Raw genomic sequence first — 26,698 nt, forward strand, 5'->3', positions numbered from 1 at the left:
GAGACTTAAACCTGACTGCAAAAATTGAGGCTCTAGACCCTTCCAGAGCTGAGATATCGAAACTCAAAATTTCGACCCGAAAAAAAAAAAAAAACGACAGTGGTACCCCTTTCGGTTTTTTTTTCAGGCGAAAAATGAAGTTTCTCCAATCCTCTCAAAACTCTGGATTCTGATAGAGGGCCATGAGACTTAAACCTGAGTGCAAAAATGGAGGCTCTAGACCCTTCCAGAGCTGAGATATCGAAACTCAAAATTTTGACCCCAAAAAAAACGACAGTGGTACCCCTTTCGTTTTTTTTTTCGGGTGAAAAATAAAGTTTCTCCAATCTTCTCAAAACTCTGGATTCTAATAGAGGGCCATGAGACTTAAACCTGAGTGCAAAAATGGAGGCTCTAGACCCTTCCAGAGCTGAGATATCGAAACTCAAAATTTCGACCCGAAAAAAAAAACGACAGTGTTTTGAGAGGATTGGAGAAACTTCATTTTTCGCCTGAAAAAAAAAACGAAAGGGGTACCACTGTCGTTTTTTTTGGAGTCAAAATTTTGAGTTTCGATATCTCAGCTCTGGAAGGGTCTAGAGCCTCCATTTTCGGTTTTTTTTTCAGGCGAAAAATGAAGTTTCTCCAATCCTCTCAAAACTCTGGATTCTGATAGAGGGCCATGAGACTTAAACCTGAGTGCAAAAATGGAGGCTCTAGACCCTTCCAGAGCTGAGATATCGAAACTCAAAATTTCGACCCCAAAAAAAAACGACAGTGGTACCCCTTTCATTTTTTTTTTCGGGTGAAAAATAAAGTTTCTCCAATCTTCTCAAAACTCTGGATTCTAATAGAGGGCCATGAGACTTAAACCTGAGTGCAAAAATGGAGGCTCTAGACCCTTCCAGAGCTGAGATATCGAAACTCAAAATTTTGACCCCAAAAAAAACGACAGTGGTACCCCTTTCGTTTTTTTTTCGGGTGAAAAATAAAGTTTCTCCAATCTTCTCAAAACTCTGGATTCTAATAGAGGGCCATGAGACTTAAACCTGAGTGCAAAAATGGAGGCTCTAGACCCTTCCAGAGCTGAGATATCGAAACTCAAAATTTCGACCCGAAAAAAAAAACGACAGTGGTACCCCTTTCGTTTTTTTTTTCAGGCGAAAAATGAAGTTTCTCCAATCCTCTCAAAACTCTGGATTCTGATAGAGGGCCATGAGACTTAAACCTGAGTGCAAAAATGGAGGCTCTAGACCCTTCCAGAGCTGAGATATCGAAACTCAAAATTTCGACCCCAAAAAAAAACGACAGTGGTACCCCTTTCATTTTTTTTTTCGGGTGAAAAATAAAGTTTCTCCAATCTTCTCAAAACTCTGGATTCTAATAGAGGGCCATGAGACTTAAACCTGAGTGCAAAAATGGAGGCTCTAGACCCTTCCAGAGCTGAGATATCGAAACTCAAAATTTCGACCCCCCAAAAAAAAACGACAGTGGTACCCCTTTCGTTTTTTTTTTTCGGGCGTAAAATGAAGTTTCTCCAATCCCCTCAAAACTCTGGATTCTGATAGAGGGCCATGAGACTTAAACCTGAGTGAAAAAATTGAGGCTCTAGACCCTTCCAGAGCTGAGATATCGAAACTCAAAATTTCGACCCAAAAAAAAAAACGACAGTGGTACCCCTTTCGTTTTTTTTTTTCAGGCGAAAAATGAAGTTTCTCCAATCCTCTCAAAACTCTGGATTCTGATAGAGGGCCATGAGACTTAAACCTGAGTGCAAAAATGGAGGCTCTAGACCCTTCCAGAGCTGAGATATCGAAACTCAAAATTTCGACCCCAAAAAAAAACGACAGTGGTACCCCTTTCGTTTTTTTTTTTCGGGCGAAAAATAAAGTTTCTCCAATCCTCTCAAAACTCTGGATTCTGATAGAGGGCCATGAGACTTAAACCTGACTGCAAAAATTGAGGCTCTAGACCCTTCCAGAGCTGAGATATCGAAACTCAAAATTTCGACCCCCAAAAAAAACGACAGTGGTACCCCTTTCGTTTTTTTATTCCGGGCGAAAAATAAAGTTTCTCCAATCTTCTCAAAACTCTGGATTCTGATAGAGGGCCATGAGACTTAAACCTGACTGCAAAAATTGAGGCTCTAGACCCTTCCAGAGCTGAGATATCGAAACTCAAAATTTCGACCCGAAAAAAAAAAAAAAACGACAGTGGTACCCCTTTCGGTTTTTTTTTCAGGCGAAAAATGAAGTTTCTCCAATCCTCTCAAAACTCTGGATTCTGATAGAGGGCCATGAGACTTAAACCTGAGTGCAAAAATGGAGGCTCTAGACCCTTCCAGAGCTGAGATATCGAAACTCAAAATTTTGACCCCAAAAAAAACGACAGTGGTACCCCTTTCGTTTTTTTTTCGGGTGAAAAATAAAGTTTCTCCAATCTTCTCAAAACTCTGGATTCTAATAGAGGGCCATGAGACTTAAACCTGAGTGCAAAAATGGAGGCTCTAGACCCTTCCAGAGCTGAGATATCGAAACTCAAAATTTCGACCCGAAAAAAAAAACGACAGTGTTTTGAGAGGATTGGAGAAACTTCATTTTTCGCCTGAAAAAAAAAAACGAAAGGGGTACCACTGTCGTTTTTTTTGGAATCAAAATTTTGAGTTTCGATATCTCAGCTCTGGAAGGGTCTAGAGCCTCCATTTTCGGTTTTTTTTTCAGGCGAAAAATGAAGTTTCTCCAATCCTCTCAAAACTCTGGATTCTGATAGAGGGCCATGAGACTTAAACCTGAGTGCAAAAATGGAGGCTCTAGACCCTTCCAGAGCTGAGATATCGAAACTCAAAATTTCGACCCCAAAAAAAAAACGACAGTGGTACCCCTTTCATTTTTTTTTTTCGGGTGAAAAATAAAGTTTCTCCAATCTTCTCAAAACTCTGGATTCTAATAGAGGGCCATGAGACTTAAACCTGAGTGCAAAAATGGAGGCTCTAGACCCTTCCAGAGCTGAGATATCGAAACTCAAAATTTCGACCCGAAAAAAAAAACGACAGTGGTACCCCTTTCGTTTTTTTTTTCAGGCGAAAAATGAAGTTTCTCCAATCCTCTCAAAACTCTGGATTCTGATAGAGGGCCATGAGACTTAAACCTGAGTGCAAAAATGGAGGCTCTAGACCCTTCCAGAGCTGAGATATCGAAACTCAAAATTTCGACCCCAAAAAAAAACGACAGTGGTACCCCTTTCATTTTTTTTTTCGGGTGAAAAATAAAGTTTCTCCAATCTTCTCAAAACTCTGGATTCTAATAGAGGGCCATGAGACTTAAACCTGAGTGCAAAAATGGAGGCTCTAGACCCTTCCAGAGCTGAGATATCGAAACTCAAAATTTCGACCCCCCAAAAAAAAACGACAGTGGTACCCCTTTCGTTTTTTTTTTTCGGGCGTAAAATGAAGTTTCTCCAATCCCCTCAAAACTCTGGATTCTGATAGAGGGCCATGAGACTTAAACCTGAGTGAAAAAATTGAGGCTCTAGACCCTTCCAGAGCTGAGATATCGAAACTCAAAATTTCGACCCAAAAAAAAAAACGACAGTGGTACCCCTTTCGTTTTTTTTTTTCAGGCGAAAAATGAAGTTTCTCCAATCCTCTCAAAACTCTGGATTCTGATAGAGGGCCATGAGACTTAAACCTGAGTGCAAAAATGGAGGCTCTAGACCCTTCCAGAGCTGAGATATCGAAACTCAAAATTTCGACCCCAAAAAAAAACGACAGTGGTACCCCTTTCGTTTTTTTTTTTCGGGCGAAAAATAAAGTTTCTCCAATCCTCTCAAAACTCTGGATTCTGATAGAGGGCCATGAGACTTAAACCTGACTGCAAAAATTGAGGCTCTAGACCCTTCCAGAGCTGAGATATCGAAACTCAAAATTTCGACCCCCAAAAAAAACGACAGTGGTACCCCTTTCGTTTTTTTATTCCGGGCGAAAAATAAAGTTTCTCCAATCTTCTCAAAACTCTGGATTCTGATAGAGGGCCATGAGACTTAAACCTGACTGCAAAAATTGAGGCTCTAGACCCTTCCAGAGCTGAGATATCGAAACTCAAAATTTCGACCCGAAAAAAAAAAAAAAACGACAGTGGTACCCCTTTCGGTTTTTTTTTCAGGCGAAAAATGAAGTTTCTCCAATCCTCTCAAAACTCTGGATTCTGATAGAGGGCCATGAGACTTAAACCTGAGTGCAAAAATGGAGGCTCTAGACCCTTCCAGAGCTGAGATATCGAAACTCAAAATTTTGACCCCAAAAAAAACGACAGTGGTACCCCTTTCGTTTTTTTTTCGGGTGAAAAATAAAGTTTCTCCAATCTTCTCAAAACTCTGGATTCTAATAGAGGGCCATGAGACTTAAACCTGAGTGCAAAAATGGAGGCTCTAGACCCTTCCAGAGCTGAGATATCGAAACTCAAAATTTCGACCCGAAAAAAAAAACGACAGTGTTTTGAGAGGATTGGAGAAACTTCATTTTTCGCCTGAAAAAAAAAAACGAAAGGGGTACCACTGTCGTTTTTTTTGGAGTCAAAATTTTGAGTTTCGATATCTCAGCTCTGGAAGGGTCTAGAGCCTCCATTTTCGGTTTTTTTTTCAGGCGAAAAATGAAGTTTCTCCAATCCTCTCAAAACTCTGGATTCTGATAGAGGGCCATGAGACTTAAACCTGAGTGCAAAAATGGAGGCTCTAGACCCTTCCAGAGCTGAGATATCGAAACTCAAAATTTCGACCCCAAAAAAAAACGACAGTGGTACCCCTTTCATTTTTTTTTTTCGGGTGAAAAATAAAGTTTCTCCAATCTTCTCAAAACTCTGGATTCTAATAGAGGGCCATGAGACTTAAACCTGAGTGCAAAAATGGAGGCTCTAGACCCTTCCAGAGCTGAGATATCGAAACTCAAAATTTTGACCCCAAAAAAAACGACAGTGGTACCCCTTTCGTTTTTTTTTCGGGTGAAAAATAAAGTTTCTCCAATCTTCTCAAAACTCTGGATTCTAATAGAGGGCCATGAGACTTAAACCTGAGTGCAAAAATGGAGGCTCTAGACCCTTCCAGAGCTGAGATATCGAAACTCAAAATTTCGACCCGAAAAAAAAAACGACAGTGGTACCCCTTTCGTTTTTTTTAAGGCGAAAAATGAAGTTTCTCCAATCCTCTCAAAACTCTGGATTCTGATAGAGGGCCATGAGACTTAAACCTGAGTGCAAAAATGGAGGCTCTAGACCCTTCCAGAGCTGAGATATCGAAACTCAAAATTTCGACCCCAAAAAAAAACGACAGTGGTACCCCTTTCATTTTTTTTTTCGGGTGAAAAATAAAGTTTCTCCAATCTTCTCAAAACTCTGGATTCTAATAGAGGGCCATGAGACTTAAACCTGAGTGCAAAAATGGAGGCTCTAGACCCTTCCAGAGCTGAGATATCGAAACTCAAAATTTCGACCCCCCCAAAAAAAAACGACAGTGGTACCCCTTTCGTTTTTTTTTTTCGGGCGTAAAATGAAGTTTCTCCAATCCCCTCAAAACTCTGGATTCTGATAGAGGGCCATGAGACTTAAACCTGAGTGCAAAAATTGAGGCTCTAGACCCTTCCAGAGCTGAGATATCGAAACTCAAAATTTCGACCCAAAAAAAAAAAACGACAGTGGTACCCCTTTCGTTTTTTTTTTCAGGCGAAAAATGAAGTTTCTCCAATCCTCTCAAAACTCTGGATTCTGATAGAGGGCCATGAGACTTAAACCTGAGTGCAAAAATGGAGGCTCTAGACCCTTCCAGAGCTGAGATATCGAAACTCAAAATTTCGACCCCAAAAAAAAACGACAGTGGTACCCCTTTCGTTTTTTTTTTCGGGCGAAAAATAAAGTTTCTCCAATCCTCTCAAAACTCTGGATTCTGATAGAGGGCCATGAGACTTAAACCTGACTGCAAAAATTGAGGCTCTAGACCCTTCCAGAGCTGAGATATCGAAACTCAAAATTTCGACCCCCAAAAAAAACGACAGTGGTACCCCTTTCGTTTTTTTATTCCGGACGAAAAATAAAGTTTCTCCAATCTTCTCAAAACTCTGGATTCTGATAGAGGGCCATGAGACTTAAACCTGACTGCAAAAATTGAGGCTCTAGACCCTTCCAGAGCTGAGATATCGAAACTCAAAATTTCGACCCGAAAAAAAAAAAAAAACGACAGTGGTACCCCTTTCGGTTTTTTTTTCAGGCGAAAAATGAAGTTTCTCCAATCCTCTCAAAACTCTGGATTCTGATAGAGGGCCATGAGACTTAAACCTGAGTGCAAAAATGGAGGCTCTAGACCCTTCCAGAGCTGAGATATCGAAACTCAAAATTTCGACCCCAAAAAAAACCGACAGTGGTACCCCTTTCGTTTTTGTTTTTCTTCGGGCGAAAAATGATGTTTCTCCAATCTTCTCAAAACTCTGGATTCTGATAGAGGGCCATGAGACTTAAACCTGACTGCAAAAATTGAGGCTCTAGACCCTTCCAGAGCTGAGATATCGAAACTCAAAATTTCGACCCCGAAAAAAAAAACGACAGTGGTACCCCTTTCGTTTTTTTTTCGGGCGAAAAATAAAGTTTCTCCAATCTTCTCAAAACTCTGGATTCTAATAGAGGGCAATGAGACTTAAACCTGAGTGCAAAAATGGAGGCTCTAGACCCTTCCAGAGCTGATATATCGAAACTCAAAATTTCGACCCCCCCAAAAAAAAACGACAGTGGTACCCCTTTCGTTTTTTTTTTTTCGGGCGAAAAATGATGTTTCTCCAATCTTCTCAAAACTCTGGATTCTGATAGAGGGCCATGAGACTTAAACCTGACTGCAAAAATTGAGGCTCTAGACCCTTCCAGAGCTGAGATATCGAAACTCAAAATTTCGACCGGAAAAAAAAACGACAGTGGTACCCCTTTCGTTTTTTTTTTTCAGGCGAAAAATGAAGTTTCTCCAATCCTCTCAAAACTCTGGATTCTAATAGAGGGCCATGAGACTTAAACCTGAGTGCAAAAATGGAGGCTCTAGACCCTTCCAGAGCTGAGATATCGAAACTCAAAATTTCGACCCCCCCAAAAAAAAAAACGACAGTGGTACCCCTTTCGTTTTTTTTTTTTGGGCGAAAAATGAAGTTTCTCCAATCCTCTCAAAACTCTGGATTCTGATAGAGGGCCATGAGACTTAAACCTGAGTGCAAAAATTGAGGCTCTAGACCCTTCCAGAGCTGAGATATCGAAACTCAAAATTTCGACCCAAAAAAAAAAACGACAGTGGTACCCCTTTCGTTTTTTTTTCAGGCGAAAAATGAAGTTTCTCCAATCCTCTCAAAACTCTGGATTCTGATAGAGGGCCATGAGACTTAAACCTGAGTGCAAAAATGGAGGCTCTAGACCCTTCCAGAGCTGAGATATCGAAACTCAAAATTTCGACCCCAAAAAAAAAACGACAGTGGTACCCCTTTCGTTTTTTTTTTCGGGCGAAAAATAAAGTTTCTCCAATCCTCTCAAAACTCTGGATTCTTATAGAGGGCCATGAGACTTAAACCTGACTGCAAAAATTGAGGCTCTAGATCCTTCCAGAGCTGAGATATCGAAACTCAAAATTTCGACCCGAAAAAAAAAACGACAGTGGTACCCCTTTCGGTTTTTTTTTCAGGCGAAAAATGAAGTTTCTCCAATCCTCTCAAAACTCTGGATTCTGATAGAGGGCCATGAGACTAAAACCTGAGTGCAAAAATGGAGGCTCTAGACCCTTCCAGAGCTGAGATATCGAAACTCAAAATTTCGACCCCAAAAAAAAAACGACAGTGGTACCCCTTTCATTTTTTTTTTTCGGGTGAAAAATAAAGTTTCTCCAATCTTCTCAAAACTCTGGATTCTAATAGAGGGCCATGAGACTTAAACCTGAGTGCAAAAATGGAGGCTCTAGACCCTTCCAGAGCTGAGATATCGAAACTCAAAATTTCGACCCCCAAAAAAAAACGACAGTGGTACCCCTTTCGTTTTTTTTTTTTCGGGCGAAAAATGAAGTTTCTCCAATCCTCTCAAAACTCTGGATTCTGATAGAGGGCCATGAGACTTAAACCTGAGTGCAAAAATTGAGGCTCTAGACCCTTCCAGAGCTGAGATATCGAAACTCAAAATTTCGACCCAAAAAAAAAAAACGACAGTGGTACCCCTTTCGTGTTTTTTTTTCGGGCGAAAAATGAAGTTTCTCCAATCCTCTCAAAACTCTGGATTCTGATAGAGGGCCATGAGACTTAAACCTGAGTGCAAAAATGGAGGCTCTAGACCCTTCCAGAGCTGAGATATCGAAACTCAAAATTTCGACCCCAAAAAAAAACGACAGTGGTACACCTTTCGGTTTTTTTTTCGGGCGAAAAATAAAGTTTCTCCAATCCTCTCAAAACTCTGGATTCTGATAGAGGGCCATGAGACTTAAACCTGACTGCAAAAATTGAGGCTCTAGACCCTTCCAGAGCTGAGATATCGAAACTCAAAATTTCGACCCCAAAAAAAAACGACAGTGGTACCCCTTTCATTTTTTTTTTTCGGGCGAAAAATAAAGTTTCTCCAATCTTCTCAATACTCTGGATTCTAATAGAGGGCCATGAGACTTAAACCTGACTGCAAAAATGGAGGCTCTAGACCCTTCCAGAGCTGAGATATCGAAACTCACAATTTCGACCCCCAAAAAAACGACAGTGGTACCCCTTTCGTTTTTTTATTCCGGGCGAAAAATGATGTTTCTCCAATCTTCTCAAAACTCTGGATTCTGATAGAGGGCCATGAGACTTAAACCTGACTGCAAAAATTGAGGCTCTAGACCCTTCCAGAGCTGAGATATCGAAACTCAAAATTTCGACCCGGAAAAAAAAAAACGACAGTGGTACCCCTTTCGGGTTTTTTTTCAGGCGAAAAATGAAGTTTCTCCAATCCTCTCAAAACTCTGGATTCTGATAGAGGGCCATGAGACTTAAACCTGAGTGCAAAAATGGAGGCTCTAGACCCTTCCAGAGCTGAGATATCGAAACTCAAAATTTCGACCCCAAAAAAAAAAAACGACAGTGGTACCCCTTTCATTTTTTTTTTCGGGTGAAAAATAAAGTTTCTCCAATCTTCTCAAAACTCTGGATTCTAATAGAGGGCCATGAGACTTAAACCTGAGTGCAAAAATGGAGGCTCTAGACCCTTCCAGAGCTGAGATATCGAAACTCAAAATTTCGACCCCAAAAAAAACCGACAGTGGTACCCCTTTCGTTTTTTTTTTTCGGGCGAAAAATGACGTTTCTCCAATCTTCTCAAAACTCTGGATTCTGATAGAGGGCCATGAGACTTAAACCTGAGTGCAAAAATCGAGGCTCTAGACCCTTCCAGAGCTGAGATATCGAAACTCAAAATTTCGACCCGAAAAAAAACGACAGTGGTACCCCTTTCGTTTTTTTTTTTTCGGGCGAAAAATAAAGTTTCTCCAATCTTCTCAAAACTCTGGATTCTAATAGAGGGCCATGAGACTTAAACCTGACTGCAAAAATTGAGGTTCTAGACCCTTCTAGAGCTGAGATATCGAAACTCAAAATTTCGACCCGAAAAAAAAAAACGACAGTGGTACCCCTTTCGGTTTTTTTTTCAGTCGAAAAATGAAGTTTCTCCAATCCTCTCAAAACTCTGGATTCTGATAGAGGGCCATGAGACTTAAACCTGAGTGCAAAAATGGAGGCTCTAGACCCTTCCAGAGCTGAGATATCGAAACTCAAAATTTCGACCCCAAAAAAAACGACAGTGTACCCCTTTCGTTTTTTTTTTGGGCGAAAAATAAAGTTTCTCCAATCTTCTCAAAACTCTGGATTCTAATAGAGGGCAATGAGACTTAAACCTGAGTGCAAAAATGGAGGCTCTAGACCCTTCCAGAGCTGAGATATCGAAACTCAAAATTTCGACCCCAAAAAAAAAACGACAGTGGTACCCCTTTCGTTTTTTTTTTTCGGGCGAAAAATGATGTTTCTCCAATCTTCTCAAAACTCTGGATTCTGATAGAGGGCCATGAGACTTAAACCTGACTGCAAAAATTGAGGCTCTAGACCCTTCCAGAGCTGAGATATCGAAACTCAAAATTTCGACCCGAAAAAAAAAGACAGTGGTACCCCTTTCGGGGTTTTTTTCGGGCGAAAAATGATGTTTCTCCAATCTTCTCAAAACTCTGGATTCTGATAGAGGGCCATGAGACTTAAACCTGACTGCAAAAATTGAGGCTCTAGACCCTTCCAGAGCTGAGATATCGAAACTCAAAATTTCGACCCGAAAAAAAAAACGACAGTGGTACCCCTTTCGTTTTTTTTTTCAGGCGAAAAATGAAGTTTCTCCAATCCTCTCAAAACTCTGGATACTGATAGAGGGCCATGAGACTTAAACCTGAGTGCAAAAATTGAGGCTCTAGACCCTTCCAGAGCTGAGATATCGAAACTCAAAATTTCGACCCCAAAAAAAAACGACAGTGGTACCCCTTTCGTTTTTTTTTTTCGGGCGAAAAATAAAGTTTCTCCAATCTTCTCAAAACTCTGGATTCTAATAGAGGGCCATGAGACTTAAACCTGAGTGCAAAAATGGAGGCTCTAGACCCTTCCAGAGCTGAGATATCGAAACTCAAAATTTCGACCCCAAAAAAAACGACAGTGGTACCCCTTTCGTTTTTTTTTTTCGGGCGAAAAATTATGTTTCTCCAATCTTCTCAAAACTCTGGATTCTGATAGAGGGCCATGAGACTTAAACCTGACTGCAAAAATTGAGGCTCTAGACCCTTCCAGAGCTGAGATGTCGAAACTCAAAATTTCGACCCCAAAAAAAAAACGACAGTGGTACCCCTTTCGTTTTTTTTTCGGGCGAAAAATAAAGTTTCTCCAATCTTCTCAAAACTCTGGATTCTAATAGAGGGCCATGAGACTTAAACCTGAGTGCAAAAATGGAGGTTCTAGACCCTTCCAGAGCTGAGATATCGAAACTCAAAATTTCGACCCCCAAAAAAAAACGACAGTGGTACCCCTTTCGTTTTTTTTTTCGGGCGAAAAATAAAGTTTCTCCAATCTTCTCAAAACTCTGGATTCTAATAGAGGGCCATGAGACTTAAACCTGAGTGCAAAAATGGGGGCTCTAGACCCTTCCAGAGCTGAGATATCGAAACTCAAAATTTCGACCCAAAAAAAAAACCGACAGTGGTACCCCTTTCGTTTTTTTTTTCGGGCGAAAAATAAAGTTTCTCCAATCTTCTCAAAACTCTGGATTCTAATAGAGGGCCATGAGACTTAAACCTGAGTGCAAAAATGGAGGCTCTAGACCCTTCCAGAGCTGAGATATCGTAACTTAAAAATTTGACCCCAAAAAAAAAACGACAGTGGTACCCCTTTCGTTTTTTTTTTTCAGGCGAAAAATGAAGTTTCTCCAATCCTCTCAAAACTCTGGATTCTGATAGAGGGCCATGAGACTTAAACCTGACTGCAAAAATTGAGGCTCTAGACCCTTCCAGAGCTGAGATATCGAAACTCAAAATTTTGACCCCAAAAAAAACGACAGTGGTACCCCTTTCGTTTTTTTTTCGGGTGAAAAATAAAGTTTCTCCAATCTTCTCAAAACTCTGGATTCTAATAGAGGGCCATGAGACTTAAACCTGACTGCAAAAATTGAGGCTCTAGACCCTTCCAGAGCTGAGATATCGAAACTCAAAATTTCGACCCGAAAAAAAACCCGACAGTGGTACCCCTTTCGGTTTTTTTTCGGGCGAAAAATAAAGTTTCTCCAATCTTCTCAAAACTCTGGATTCTAATAGAGGGCCATGAGACTTAAACCTGACTGCAAAAATTGAGGCTCTAGACCCTTCCAGAGCTGAGATATCGAAACTCAAAATTTCGACCCGAAAAAAAAAAACGACAGTGGTACCCCTTTCGTTTTTTTTTCAGGCGAAAAATGAAGTTTCTCCAATCCTCTCAAAACTCTGGATACTGATAGAGGGCCATGAGACTTAAACCTGAGTGCAAAAATTGAGGCTCTAGACCCTTCCAGAGCTGAGATATCGAAACTCAAACTTTCGACCCCCCAAAAAAACGACAGTGGTACCCCTTTCATTTTTTTTTTCGGGTGAAGAATGATGTTTCTCCAATCTTCTCAAAACTCTGGATTCTGATAGAGGGCCATGAGACTTAAACCTGAGTGCAAAAATGGAGGCTCTAGACCCTTCCAGAGCTGAGATATCGAAACTCAAAATTTCGACCCGAAAAAAAAACGACAGTGGTACGTACCCCTTTCGGGTTTTTTTTCAGGCGAAAAATGAAGTTTCTCCAATCCTCTCAAAACTCTGGATTCTGATAGAGGGCCATGAGACTTAAACCTGACTGCAAAAATTGAGGCTCTAGACCCTTCCAGAGCTGAGATATCGAAACTCAAAATTTCGACCCCAAAAAAAAAAAACGACAGTGGTACCCCTTTCGTTTTTTTTTTTCAGGCGAAAAATGAAGTTTCTCCAATCCTCTCAAAACTCTGGATTCTGATAGAGGGCCATGAGACTTAAACCTGAGTGCAAAAATGGAGGCTCTAGACCCTTCCAGAGCTGAGATATCGAAACTCAAAATTTCGACCCAAAAAAAAACCGACAGTGGTACCCCTTTCGTTTTTTTTTTCCGGCGAAAAATAAAGTTTCTCCAATCTTCTCAAAACTCTGGATTCTAATAGAGGGCCATGAGACTTAAACCTGAGTGCAAAAATGGAGGCTCTAGACCCTTCCAGAGCTGAGATATCGAAACTCAAAATTTCGTCACGAAAAAAAAACGACAGTGGTACCCCTTTCTTTTTTTTTTTTTCGGGCGAAAAATTATGTTTCTCCAATCTTCGCAAAACTCTGGATTCTAATAGAGGGCCATGAGACTTAAACCTGAGTGCAAAAATGGAGGCTCTAGACCCTTCCAGAGCTGAGATATCGAAACTCAAAATTTCGTCACGAAAAAAAAACGACAGTGGTACCCCTTTCGTTTTTTTTTTTTTCGGGTGAAAAATTAAGTTTCTCCAATCTTCTCAAAACTCTGGATTCTAATAGAGGGCCATGAGACTTAAACCTGAGTGCAAAAATGGAGGCTCTAGACCCTTCCAGAGCTGAGATATCGAAACTCAAATTTTCGACCCAAAAAGAAAACGACAGTGGTACCCCTTTCGTTTCTTTTTTTTCGGGCGAAAAATTATGTTTCTCCAATCTTCTCAAAACTCTGGATTCTGATAGAGGGCAATGAGACTTAAACCTGACTGCAAAAATGGAGGCTCTAGACCCTTCCAGAGCTGAGATATCGAAACTCAAAAATTCGACCCGAAAAAAAAAAAACGACAGTGGTACCCCTTTCGTTTTGTTTTTTTTTTTCAGGCGAAAAATGAAGTTTCTCCAATCTTCTCAAAACTCTGGATTCTAATAGAGGGCCATGAGACTTAAACCTGAGTGCAAAAATGGAGGCTCTAGACCCTTCCAGAGCTGAGATATCGAAACTCAAAATTTCGACCCAAAAAAAATACCGACAGTGGTACCCCTTTCGTGTTTTTTTCGGGCGAAAAATAAATTTTCTCCAATCTTCTCAAAACTCTGGATTCCAATAGAGGGCCATGAGACTTAAACCTGAGTGCAAAAATGGAGGCTCTAGACCCTTCCAGAGCTGAGATATCGAAACTCAAAATTTCGACCTGAAAAAAAACGACAGTGGTCTCCCTTTCGTTTTTTTTTTTCGGGCGAAAAATAAAGTTTCTCCAATCTTCTCAAAACTCTGGATTCTAATAGAGGGCCATGAGACTTAAACCTGAGTACAAAAATGGAGGCTCTAGACCCTTCCAGAGCTGAGATATCGAAACTCAAAATTTCGACCCGAAAAAAAAACGACAGTGGTACCCCTTTCGGTTTTTTTTTTCAGGCGAAAAATGAAGTTTCTCCAATCCTCTCAAAACTCTGGATTCTGATAGAGGGCCATGAGACTTAAACCTGACTGCAAAATTGAGGCTCTAGACCCTTCCAAAGCTGAGATATCGAAACTCAAAATTTCGACCCGAAAAAAAACGACAGTGGTACCCCTTTCGTTTTTTTTTTCAGGCGAAAAATGAAGTTTCTCCAATCCTCTCAAAACTCTGGATTCTGATAGAGGGCCATGAGACTTAAACCTGAGTGCAAAAATGGAGGCTCTAGACCCTTCCAGAGCTAAGATATCGAAACTCAAAATTTCGACCCGAAAAAAAAAAACGACAGTGGTACCCCTTTCGGTTTTTTTTTCGGGTGAAAAATAAAGTTTCTCCCATCTTCTCAAAACTCTGGATTCTAATACAGGGCCATGAGACTTAAACCTGAGTGCAAAAATGGATGCTCTAGACCCTTCCAGAGCTGAGATATCGAAACTCAAAATTTCGACCCAAAAAGAAAACAACAGTGGTACCCCTTTCAGTTTTTTTTTTCGGGCGAAAAATGATGTTTCTCCAATCTTCTCAAAACTCTGGATTCTGATAGAGGGCCATGAGACTTAAACCTGACTGCAAAAATGGAGGCTCTAGACCCTTCCAGAGCTGAGATATCGAAACTCAAAATTTCGACCCAAAAAGAAAACGACAGTGGTACCCCTTTCGTTTTTTTTTTTCGGGCGAAAAATGATGTTTCTCCAATCTTCTCAAAACTCTGGATTCTGATAGAGGGCCATCAGACTTAAACCTGACTGCAAAAATGGAGGCTCTAGACCCTTCCAGAGCTGAGATATCGAAACTCAAAATTTCGACCCGAAAAAAAAAACGAAAGTGGTACCCCTTTCGGGGTTTTTTTCAGGCGAAAAATGAAGTTTCTCCAATCCTCTCAAAACTCTGGATTCTAATAGAGGGCCATGAGACTTAAACCTGAGTGCAAAAATGGGGGCTCTAGACCCTTCCAGAGCTGAGATATCGAAACTCAAAATTTCGACCCAAAAAAAAAACGACAGTGGTACCCCTTTCGTTTTTTGTTTTTTTTCGGGCGAAAAATAAAGTTGACTGCAAAAATTGAGGCTCTAGACCCTTCCAGAGCTGAGATATCGAAACTCAAAATTTTGACCCAAAAAGAAAATGACAGTGGTACCCCTTTCGTTGTTTTTTTTCGGGCGAAAAATGATGTTTCTCCAATCTTCGCAAAACTCTGGATTCTAATAGAGGGCCATGAGACTTAAACCTGAGTGCAAAAATGGAGGCTCTAGACCCTTCCAGAGTTGAGATATCGAAACTCAAAATTTCGTCACAAAAAAAAACGACAGTGGTACCCCTTTCGTTTTTTTTTTCGGGTGAAAAATTAAGTTTCTCCAATCTTCTCAAAACTCTGGATTCTAATAGAGGGCCATGAGACTTAAACCTGAGTGCAAAAATGGAGGCTCTAGACCCTTCCAGAGCTGAGATATCGAAACTCAAAATTTCGACCCAAAAAGAAAACGACAGTGGTACCCCTTTCGTTTCTTTTTTTTCGGGCGAAAAATGATGTTTCTCCAATCCTCTCAAAACTCTGGATACTGATAGAGGGCCATGAGACTTAAACCTGAGTGCAAAAATTGAGGCTCTAGACCCTTCCAGAGCTGAGATATCGAAACTCAAAATTTCGACCCCAAAAAAAAACGACAGTGGTACCCCTTTCGTTTTTTTTTTTTCGGGCGAAAAATAAAGTTTCTCCAATCTTCTCAAAACTCTGGATTCTAATAGAGGGCCATGAGACTTAAACCTGAGTGCAAAAATGGAGGCTCTAGACCCTTCCAGAGCTGAGATATCGTAACTTAAAAATTTGACCCCAAAAAAAAAACGACAGTGGTACCCCTTTCGTTTTTTTTTTTTCAGGCGAAAAATGAAGTTTCTCCAATCCTCTCAAAACTCTGGATTCTGATAGAGGGCCATGAGACTTAAACCTGACTGCAAAAATTGAGGCTCTAGACCCTTCCAGAGCTGAGATATCGAAACTCAAAATTTTGACCCCAAAAAAAACGACAGTGGTACCCCTTTCGTTTTTTTTTCGGGTGAAAAATAAAGTTTCTCCAATCTTCTCAAAACTCTGGATTCTAATAGAGGGCCATGAGACTTAAACCTGACTGCAAAAATTGAGGCTCTAGACCCTTCCAGAGCTGAGATATCGAAACTCAAAATTTCGACCCGAAAAAAAACCCGACAGTGGTACCCCTTTCGGTTTTTTTTCGGGCGAAAAATAAAGTTTCTCCAATCTTCTCAAAACTCTGGATTCTAATAGAGGGCCATGAGACTTAAACCTGACTGCAAAAATTGAGGCTCTAGACCCTTCCAGAGCTGAGATATCGAAACTCAAAATTTCGACCCGAAAAAAAAAAACGACAGTGGTACCCCTTTCGTTTTTTTTTCAGGCGAAAAATGAAGTTTCTCCAATCCTCTCAAAACTCTGGATACTGATAGAGGGCCATGAGACTTAAACCTGAGTGCAAAAATTGAGGCTCTAGACCCTTCCAGAGCTGAGATATCGAAACTCAAACTTTCGACCCCCCAAAAAAACGACAGTGGTACCCCTTTCATTTTTTTTTTCGGGTGAAGAATGATGTTTCTCCAATCTTCTCAAAACTCTGGATTCTGATAGAGGGCCATGAGACTTAAACCTGAGTGCAAAAATGGAGGCTCTAGACCCTTCCAGAGCTGAGATATCGAAACTCAAAATTTCGACCCGAAAAAAAAACGACAGTGGTACGTACCCCTTTCGGGTTTTTTTTCAGGCGAAAAATGAAGTTTCTCCAATCCTCTCAAAACTCTGGATTCTGATAGAGGGCCATGAGACTTAAACCTGACTGCAAAAATTGAGGCTCTAGACCCTTCCAGAGCTGAGATATCGAAACTCAAAATTTCGACCCCAAAAAAAAAAAACGACAGTGGTACCCCTTTCGTTTTTTTTTTTCAGGCGAAAAATGAAGTTTCTCCAATCCTCTCAAAACTCTGGATTCTGATAGAGGGCCATGAGACTTAAACCTGAGTGCAAAAATGGAGGCTCTAGACCCTTCCAGAGCTGAGATATCGAAACTCAAAATTTCGACCCAAAAAAAAACCGACAGTGGTACCCCTTTCGTTTTTTTTTTCCGGCGAAAAATAAAGTTTCTCCAATCTTCTCAAAACTCTGGATTCTAATAGAGGGCCATGAGACTTAAACCTGAGTGCAAAAATGGAGGCTCTAGACCCTTCCAGAGCTGAGATATCGAAACTCAAAATTTCGTCACGAAAAAAAAACGACAGTGGTACCCCTTTCTTTTTTTTTTTTTTCGGGCGAAAAATTATGTTTCTCCAATCTTCGCAAAACTCTGGATTCTAATAGAGGGCCATGAGACTTAAACCTGAGTGCAAAAATGGAGGCTCTAGACCCTTCCAGAGCTGAGATATCGAAACTCAAAATTTCGTCACGAAAAAAAAACGACAGTGGTACCCCTTTCGTTTTTTTTTTTTTCGGGTGAAAAATTAAGTTTCTCCAATCTTCTCAAAACTCTGGATTCTAATAGAGGGCCATGAGACTTAAACCTGAGTGCAAAAATGGAGGCTCTAGACCCTTCCAGAGCTGAGATATCGAAACTCAAATTTTCGACCCAAAAAGAAAACGACAGTGGTACCCCTTTCGTTTCTTTTTTTTCGGGCGAAAAATTATGTTTCTCCAATCTTCTCAAAACTCTGGATTCTGATAGAGGGCAATGAGACTTAAACCTGACTGCAAAAATGGAGGCTCTAGACCCTTCCAGAGCTGAGATATCGAAACTCAAAAATTCGACCCGAAAAAAAAAAAACGACAGTGGTACCCCTTTCGTTTTGTTTTTTTTTTTCAGGCGAAAAATGAAGTTTCTCCAATCTTCTCAAAACTCTGGATTCTAATAGAGGGCCATGAGACTTAAACCTGAGTGCAAAAATGGAGGCTCTAGACCCTTCCAGAGCTGAGATATCGAAACTCAAAATTTCGACCCAAAAAAAATACCGACAGTGGTACCCCTTTCGTGTTTTTTTCGGGCGAAAAATAAATTTTCTCCAATCTTCTCAAAACTCTGGATTCCAATAGAGGGCCATGAGACTTAAACCTGAGTGCAAAAATGGAGGCTCTAGACCCTTCCAGAGCTGAGATATCGAAACTCAAAATTTCGACCTGAAAAAAAACGACAGTGGTCTCCCTTTCGTTTTTTTTTTTCGGGCGAAAAATAAAGTTTCTCCAATCTTCTCAAAACTCTGGATTCTAATAGAGGGCCATGAGACTTAAACCTGAGTACAAAAATGGAGGCTCTAGACCCTTCCAGAGCTGAGATATCGAAACTCAAAATTTCGACCCGAAAAAAAAACGACAGTGGTACCCCTTTCGGTTTTTTTTTTCAGGCGAAAAATGAAGTTTCTCCAATCCTCTCAAAACTCTGGATTCTGATAGAGGGCCATGAGACTTAAACCTGACTGCAATATTGAGGCTCTAGACCCTTCCAAAGCTGAGATATCGAAACTCAAAATTTCGACCCGAAAAAAAACGACAGTGGTACCCCTTTCGTTTTTTTTTTCAGGCGAAAAATGAAGTTTCTCCAATCCTCTCAAAACTCTGGATTCTGATAGAGGGCCATGAGACTTAAACCTGAGTGCAAAAATGGAGGCTCTAGACCCTTCCAGAGCTAAGATATCGAAACTCAAAATTTCGACCCGAAAAAAAAAAACGACAGTGGTACCCCTTTCGGTTTTTTTTTCGGGTGAAAAATAAAGTTTCTCCCATCTTCTCAAAACTCTGGATTCTAATACAGGGCCATGAGACTTAAACCTGAGTGCAAAAATGGATGCTCTAGACCCTTCCAGAGCTGAGATATCGAAACTCAAAATTTCGACCCAAAAAGAAAACAACAGTGGTACCCCTTTCAGTTTTTTTTTTCGGGCGAAAAATGATGTTTCTCCAATCTTCTCAAAACTCTGGATTCTGATAGAGGGCCATGAGACTTAAACCTGACTGCAAAAATGGAGGCTCTAGACCCTTCCAGAGCTGAGATATCGAAACTCAAAATTTCGACCCAAAAAGAAAACGACAGTGGTACCCCTTTCGTTTTTTTTTTTCGGGCGAAAAATGATGTTTCTCCAATCTTCTCAAAACTCTGGATTCTGATAGAGGGCCATCAGACTTAAACCTGACTGCAAAAATGGAGGCTCTAGACCCTTCCAGAGCTGAGATATCGAAACTCAAAATTTCGACCCGAAAAAAAAAACGAAAGTGGTACCCCTTTCGGGGTTTTTTTCAGGCGAAAAATGAAGTTTCTCCAATCCTCTCAAAACTCTGGATTCTAATAGAGGGCCATGAGACTTAAACCTGAGTGCAAAAATGGGGGCTCTAGACCCTTCCAGAGCTGAGATATCGAAACTCAAAATTTCGACCCAAAAAAAAAACGACAGTGGTACCCCTTTCGTTTTTTGTTTTTTTTCGGGCGAAAAATAAAGTTGACTGCAAAAATTGAGGCTCTAGACCCTTCCAGAGCTGAGATATCGAAACTCAAAATTTTGACCCAAAAAGAAAATGACAGTGGTACCCCTTTCGTTGTTTTTTTTCGGGCGAAAAATGATGTTTCTCCAATCTTCGCAAAACTCTGGATTCTAATAGAGGGCCATGAGACTTAAACCTGAGTGCAAAAATGGAGGCTCTAGACCCTTCCAGAGTTGAGATATCGAAACTCAAAATTTCGTCACAAAAAAAAACGACAGTGGTACCCCTTTCGTTTTTTTTTTCGGGTGAAAAATTAAGTTTCTCCAATCTTCTCAAAACTCTGGATTCTAATAGAGGGCCATGAGACTTAAACCTGAGTGCAAAAATGGAGGCTCTAGACCCTTCCAGAGCTGAGATATCGAAACTCAAAATTTCGACCCAAAAAGAAAACGACAGTGGTACCCCTTTCGTTTCTTTTTTTTCGGGCGAAAAATGATGTTTCTCCAATCCTCTCAAAACTCTGTATTCTGATAGAGGGCCATGAGACTTAAACCTGACTGCAAAAATGGAGGCTCTAGACCCTTCCAGAGCTGAGATATCGAAACTCAAAATTTCGACCCGAAAAAAAAACGACAGTGGTGCCCCTTTCGTTTTGTTTTGTTTTTTCAGGCGAAAAATGAAGTTTCTCCAATCCTCTCAAAACTCTGGATTCTGATAGAGGGCCATGAGACTTAAACCTGAGTGCAAAAATAGAGGCTCTAGACCCTTCCAGAGCTGAGATATCGAAACTCAAAATTTCGACCCAAAAAAAAACGACAGTGGTACCCCTTTCGTTTTTTTTTTCGGGTGAAAAATGATGTTTCTCCAATCTTCTCAAAACTCTGGATTCTAATAGAGGGCCATGAGACTTAAACCTGAGTGCAAAAATGGGGGCTCTAGACCCTTCCAGAGCTGAGATATCGAAACTCAAAATTTCGACCCAAAAAAAAAAAACGACAGTGGTACCCCTTTCGTTTTTTTTTTCGGGCGAAAAATGATGTTTCTCCAATCTTCTCAAAACTCTGGATTCTAATAGAGGGCCATGAGACTTAAACCTGAGTGCAAAAATGGGGGCTCTAGACCCTTCCAGAGCTGAGATATCGAAACTCAAAATTTCGACCCAAAAAAAAAGGCAGTGGTACCACTTTCGTTTTTTTTTTTTTTTGGGCGAAAAATAAAGTTTCTCCAATCTTCTCAAAACTCTGGATTCTAATAGAGGGCCATGAGACTTAAACCTGAGTGCAAAAATGGAGGCTCTAGACCCTTCCAGAGCTGAGATATCGAAACTCAAAATTTCGACCCCAAAAAAAAAACGACAGTGGTACCCCTGTCGTTTTTTTTTTCAGGCGAAAAATTAAGTTTCTCCAATCCTCTCAAAACTCTGGATTCTGATAGAGGGCCATGAGACTTAAACCTGAGTGCAAAAATGGAGGCTCTAGACCCTTCCAGAGCTGAGATATCGAAACTCAAAATTTCGACCCGAAAAAAAAACGACAGTGGTACCCCTTTCGTTTTTTTTTTTCGGGCGAAAAATTAAGTTTCTCCAATCTTCTCAAAACTCTGGATTCTAATAGAGGGCCATGAGACTTAAACCTGAGTGCAAAAATGGAGGCTCTAGACCCTTCCAGAGCTGAGATATCAAAACTCAAAATTTCGACCCGAAAAAAAAACGACAGTGGTACCCCTTTCGGTTTTTTTTTTTCAGGCGAAAAATGAAGTTTCTCCAATCTGCTCAAAACTCTGGATTCTGATAGAGGGCCATGAGACTTAAACCTGATTGCAAAAATTGAGGCTCTAGACCCTTCCGGAGCTGAGATATCGAAACTCAAAATTTCGACCCCAAAAAAAAAAACGACAGTGGTACCCCTTTCGGTTTTTTTTTTTCGGGCGAAAAATGAAGTTTCTCCAATCTTCTCAAAACTCCTGATTCTAATAGAGGGCCATGAGACTTAAACCTGAGTGCAAAAATGGAGGCTCTAGACCCTTCCAGAGCTGAGATATCGAAACTCAAAATTTCGACCCGAAAAAAAAAACGACAGTGGTACCCCTTTCGGGTTTTTTTTCAGGCGAAAAATGAAGTTTCTCCAATCCTCTCAAAACTCTGGATTCTGATAGAGGGCCATGAGACTTAAACCTGAGTGCAAAAATGGAGGCTCTAGACCAGTGTTTCTCAAACTTTTTCAGCCCAAGGACCACTTTTTCTTCCATTTTTTTTCTGAGGACCACCTAACAAAATCCCACTCTAACACGCCCCCAAAAACAAAACAAAAAATGTAAGGATAAGCTAAATTTAAGTTTAAATTTAACTCCTAACTGAGCTTTGACTGATATAGGCTTTTCATTTTTCTGTCAGTGAAGAAAGTAAACATAGGGTCAACTGATATAGGTTGATTTTGCCTATGAATAGTTTTTTTTCAGACGCGTTTATTTACTGAAAGCTAAAGCTTGGTAATTAAGTTTATCAAATGCATTCACAATATGTATAGGCTACACATTTATTATTGTTTGTATGCCTAATACAGGGCTTTATAATCAAAGAGGTCCTAAATTTGAGGTTGGTAGGGGCTTCACATTTTTTAGTTATCTGATATTTGCATTTTCAAGACGTTTGAAGACCTAAAAAAAGGATATGAAATTGCTTTAAAACCATGTCAGTGGGCAGTAGATTATTTGTCAAAGGAGAGGAGAGCCTCACCTCTCATCTCACTCTTTCTTTTTTCCTCAGTCTCTTCATCACTTTCTCTTCCCCTCTGAAGACTTAGCTTTGTACTAAAGGCTACAATTTGTATTATATTCTCAATATGTATACATTCATTATTACTCATGTGCCTAAAATGATGAAAACGGCTTTGTTAATGTTTCTTGTCCCCTCACAACAATGACAGTAAACTAATTATTACATTACACGTTACTATTTTTTATACTAATTTTCAGTTCAAAATGGCTATTAGTTTGCCTGATTATTTTTTGTCATTCGTTTAACATTTATGACCTAAAAAATTATGTCAAATATGAAATGTTAAGTTTAGCTACTTAGTATTACATATCGCGGGCTTTCGCGCTAATTGCGGAGCAGGCATGCTAGTCAAGTGATCAGCTGCACACATTACAAACTACTAATAAAGTGATAAGAGCAGCTTACAACAGGTAACATCTCATTCTCATACAGCTCATTCATATTAGGCTATGTTAAACAGTGTTTATACTAAAACCGCAAGTGTGTTTTGTGCATTTTGTTTCGCAGTTACCTTCGTCTTCTAGTCTTCTCTTCTCTATAGTTCTTCCTGTTTTTAAATGTTAACGAGAATGTGTCCAATTTGGGCATGGGCGTGGTAGCTTCTGACATCACACTTAGATGGGGCCGGGTTGGATGTCCACCGCAGGATGCAGCGAGAGGCTTCTCAATCTCTTGCCATACCAGCTGAAGTGAGGAGAGGAGACACTGGCTTATCAAAGAGGAAGTGCTCCTTTGGTAGGCCACCATAAGACAAGAGCAGTGAGGATTGTTAGAGAATTGCAATATGCAACTACCCTGTTGAAAACACGAGCATGTACAGCATTTTGGATATTTTGGATACTGTGCTACTGTCCTTAAAAAGTAGCAAAACGAGCAAGACTTCTTAGTTACGTTTATGCTGGATAACCAACTTTATATGTGTTTTCTGGTAAACCCCCTTAATATGTTTGTATACCAGGCAGAATAGAGTGCTGCAGGGATAACAATTTTTGTATTCCACACGTACCAGATGTTGCCCGGATCTGGGCCGACACTATGTTGCCGTCTGGGTAAGCTGGAACATGTTTTTGTTGTGTGTATACTTACATCAATCAACTGCTGCTGCTCCTGCTCAGTCATTTCTGTCAGGCTGTAGTATTTGCCCGCCAAATCCTCTTTCAGTCCAGAAAGAGCCTGGACCACCACACGCTCCACCTCACGGCGTTCAGCGCGGGTGCAAGCCGGTGGCAGACTGAGTCCACGAATACTGCGCCCTGTACGCACACGTGATGACAGCACATAGTTCTCGTCGAACATCCCGGAGCTGATCTGTTCAAACGTCGTCAGACACAACCTTTCAGTGTTTAATGTAACTAACTAGACTAAACTGAGGCAAGTCTCATCTTGCATATTCTTGACGGAATGAGGTTTTGTTAAAGGTTCAGAACTAAAGACACACGAGGAAGGCTTTACCTTTGAGCTGTCCAGGTCTGTTGGGTGCGTCATGGTTGTAGGGTCATAGCCATTGTGCCTGTCCTTAATGACTGGGTTAAAGATTTCAGCAAACACCTGAGAATCACAACCATAGTCAAGGATACTGTAAATGTCAAGTGCATATACTTATGCAGAAGATTGCAAGCACAATGGGCTTTATGCCCAGCTGCACTACTTCCTGAACTTCAGCCAGCTCCTTGTTTCCTGTCTGCCATTATTGGTCAAATTGATTAATTCAGGTGTGCTTGACCTCAGTAGACATGGCAACAATAATCAGACACACCTGAATTAATCAATTTGACCAATAATGGCAGACAGGAAACAAGGAGCTGGCTGAAGTTCAGGAAGTAGTGCAATTGGGCATAAAGCCAATTCGTTTTGATGCCAACAATTGACATACTTGACTATGATGATTATTATTTACTATATACAATCTCAACATGCACTCTTAAAAGTAAAGTTTGTAAAAGTGATACCATGGAAGAACCATTTTTGGTTCCCCAAAGAACAGTCCTGAAAAGACCCATCGCAGACAGCAACATAGCGTCTGCCCAGATCCGGCTCACATCTGGTACGTGTGGATTCCATGTGTACTAAATGTGGGCCGGATCTATTTTTAATTCACATTTGGTCCAATGTACCTCATAGCTCTCCTCATCACCAGCCACCATGCCCACAGTCTTGATGAAGGGATGACCAGGGTTGTCCACTCCAGTCTGAATGCATTGGTCAAGACTCCAGTTATTAGGAGTCAGCTTGTCCCTCAGACGGCCATAAATAGAAGGGGTCAAAGCAGCAGCCATGCAGTTGTTGTGTTTGCGCAGGTCTGGGAAGTCAGCACTTGGAAAGAGAAAATGACACTGAATTGTTTTTGGGTTGTAGCGTAGGACAAAAAGATATTCTCAGGTTAACTGGAAACTAAGTGAAGGTGTAGAGTAACCGAAAGGCAACTGAATCCTTCACCTGGGTGGGTACAGCTTCTTTTTCTCCCCAGCAGAGATTCTTGACTCAGTCATCGTGACATAGCTGGATACCAGGGTACCTGCGCCCAGGCTGGCCATGATCACAGCCGCGTTGCGTCCCGAAAGCATTCGAGTGAACATGCTTGCCATCGCCACTACTCACTCACTCACACACCTAACTTCAGAGCGGAGGACAAAATTAATAAATATCTTTGTTTTTATTCAAATTATTTATATGTATACAAATGCTTAATCTGTTTATTGAACATTTACGATAATAAATGTCATTTGTAAGGGTCAAATCAGGTAGAAATGGTCCCTAAGGTAACAACTAAATGTATACGGTACAAGTAAACCAGTTTAAATTCTTAAGTTCCGAGATGTCCAATAAAAGGGATAAAAAGGGATGGTTCACCCAACAATCAAAATTCAGTCATAATTTACTCAACCTCATGCTGTTCCAAACAATCTCATTAGACTTTCGTTTATCTTTGAAACACAAATTGTGTTTTTAGTATTCTCACATCATTTTTGTCCATCCATTGAAAATCCATTCAACCAAGAATTTTCAAAAAGCAACAATCAACACAGTACATAAAGCTCATCAAACATGGTAAGCTCAATATGCTCTCTATGTGCCATTGGTCACAAGTGATGGACAAAAGCAATGTGCAAATTATGAACAAGTGTTGTATGTTTGGAATGACATGAGGATGAGTAAATGATTGGATGAACTAAATTCTTAAATGGATTATGGTTTTAAGTATCAATAAGTGATATGTAAATTGTTTATATTTGTGATTGATTGATTGATTGCTGATGAGTGTTTTAAAGTAATAATCAAACTTATTCCTGATACAATAGTTTGATATGGATAGCAACCTCTGTGTCCTGACGTACATGTTGACTTTTTTCCACTGGTGTATCCAAATATACCTTGGCTTTAAACTTAATGCCAAAGTAATGTGCCACCTTGTATTTCCCCAGTAACAAACAGTGCATCCCATGTGTCACATGTTCCAGACATCAGGTAAACCCAAAAATGTACACAAATCTTACACACAAACTTCAGTTAGTTATAAGAATTGGCACAGCTCTTTTCAGAAGGGACTACTTGCTAATGATGTTTGTATTTTCACTATCATGTGAATGATAGTGTATTTTCACTATTCACGATCCCTACGAGGATATTATATGGTCTCAATGGTTCCAAATATTTTAGCTGTATGCCGAAGAGGTCAGTGCTTTTTACAGTGTTACAAATGAGAGTGGAGCCACAGCAAAAGGTCTTATGCAATTACTCTCCTGCCATATGTTACAATGATCACATGACCTGTGACCAGTCGGGGCTGACAGTTGGACAGGGTGGCTCTGCGCTGGTCACACTTCTAGTTTCTAGTTTTTCTAGTAGATATGTATTGCTGCAAATTATATAAAGTAAGCAAAAAATTTATAAAATGATACTCTGGAAATACAAAACAATTTTAAATATAAACTAATTTATGAACTTAATTATTAAGTTAGAATTTAAACTAACTTAATACGTATTTAATTATATTGATGTAGATCAACTGTTTAATTACATGTTTAATTATATGATTATAAATCTACTGTTGTTTTAAACAGATTGATATCAAAAAGAACAAACACTTTCTTATTAAACTTTCTTTCAAATATATTCAGTATTGTTGCAACTACACAAAATCTAGCTTCCATGCTGAGCTGGTGTCTTTAAATTTCTGTCAATAAAAAAAGCAACAAACAACATGATTGCTAAAGTAGACGCTTTATTGTACTCACCTGTTATGCTGGGCTTACACCAAAGGATTTTCACAGTCCCAGACTAAAGACCGGCAGTCTTTAGGAATCTTAGATTGAATGGATTTCAGGCTTCAGTACAGCAGACTGTTCCCTGTAGAGTGAGACCACACTGGGCCTGTGCTCAAAATAAGAGCTCATCTCTCCAGCCAATCCTATTTCATCTGTCAGCATGACACCACGTCTGTGTCCTTGAGCTGTCCCTAACCAG

The 26,698-nt window shown here is 40.2% G+C and overlaps 1 protein-coding gene across 4 annotated transcripts in view; it reads right to left on the reverse strand.

The window, feature by feature from the left end:
• LOC120471962 (creatine kinase U-type, mitochondrial) overlaps window positions 1-26,698 on the reverse strand; it is a 108,545-nt gene extending 81,847 nt beyond the window's left edge. For 3 of the 4 annotated variants that reach the window (XR_016168280.1, XR_016168279.1, XM_089130100.1), the window contains exons 1-6: window positions 26,470-26,698; window positions 24,671-24,848; window positions 24,349-24,547; window positions 23,687-23,782; window positions 23,321-23,542; window positions 22,746-22,918 (exon numbers count right to left, since the gene is read on the reverse strand). Coding sequence is in view for 2 of the 4 variants with exons in the window: in XM_089130100.1 (XP_088986226.1) it covers window positions 22,746-22,918; window positions 23,321-23,542; window positions 23,687-23,782; window positions 24,349-24,547; window positions 24,671-24,819 (839 nt within the window). In the remaining 2 variants the exon portion in view is untranslated. Of the gene's footprint in view, window positions 1-22,745; window positions 22,965-23,320; window positions 23,543-23,686; window positions 23,783-24,348; window positions 24,548-24,670; window positions 24,849-26,469 lie in introns of those variants that run through there. The other variant, XM_039661901.2, reaches the window with a different exon arrangement.

Source organism: Pimephales promelas, chromosome 4 (assembly GCF_988280905.1).
Source record: "Pimephales promelas chromosome 4, fPimPro1.hap1.1, whole genome shotgun sequence".
NCBI classification, from domain to species: domain Eukaryota; kingdom Metazoa; phylum Chordata; class Actinopteri; order Cypriniformes; family Leuciscidae; genus Pimephales; species Pimephales promelas.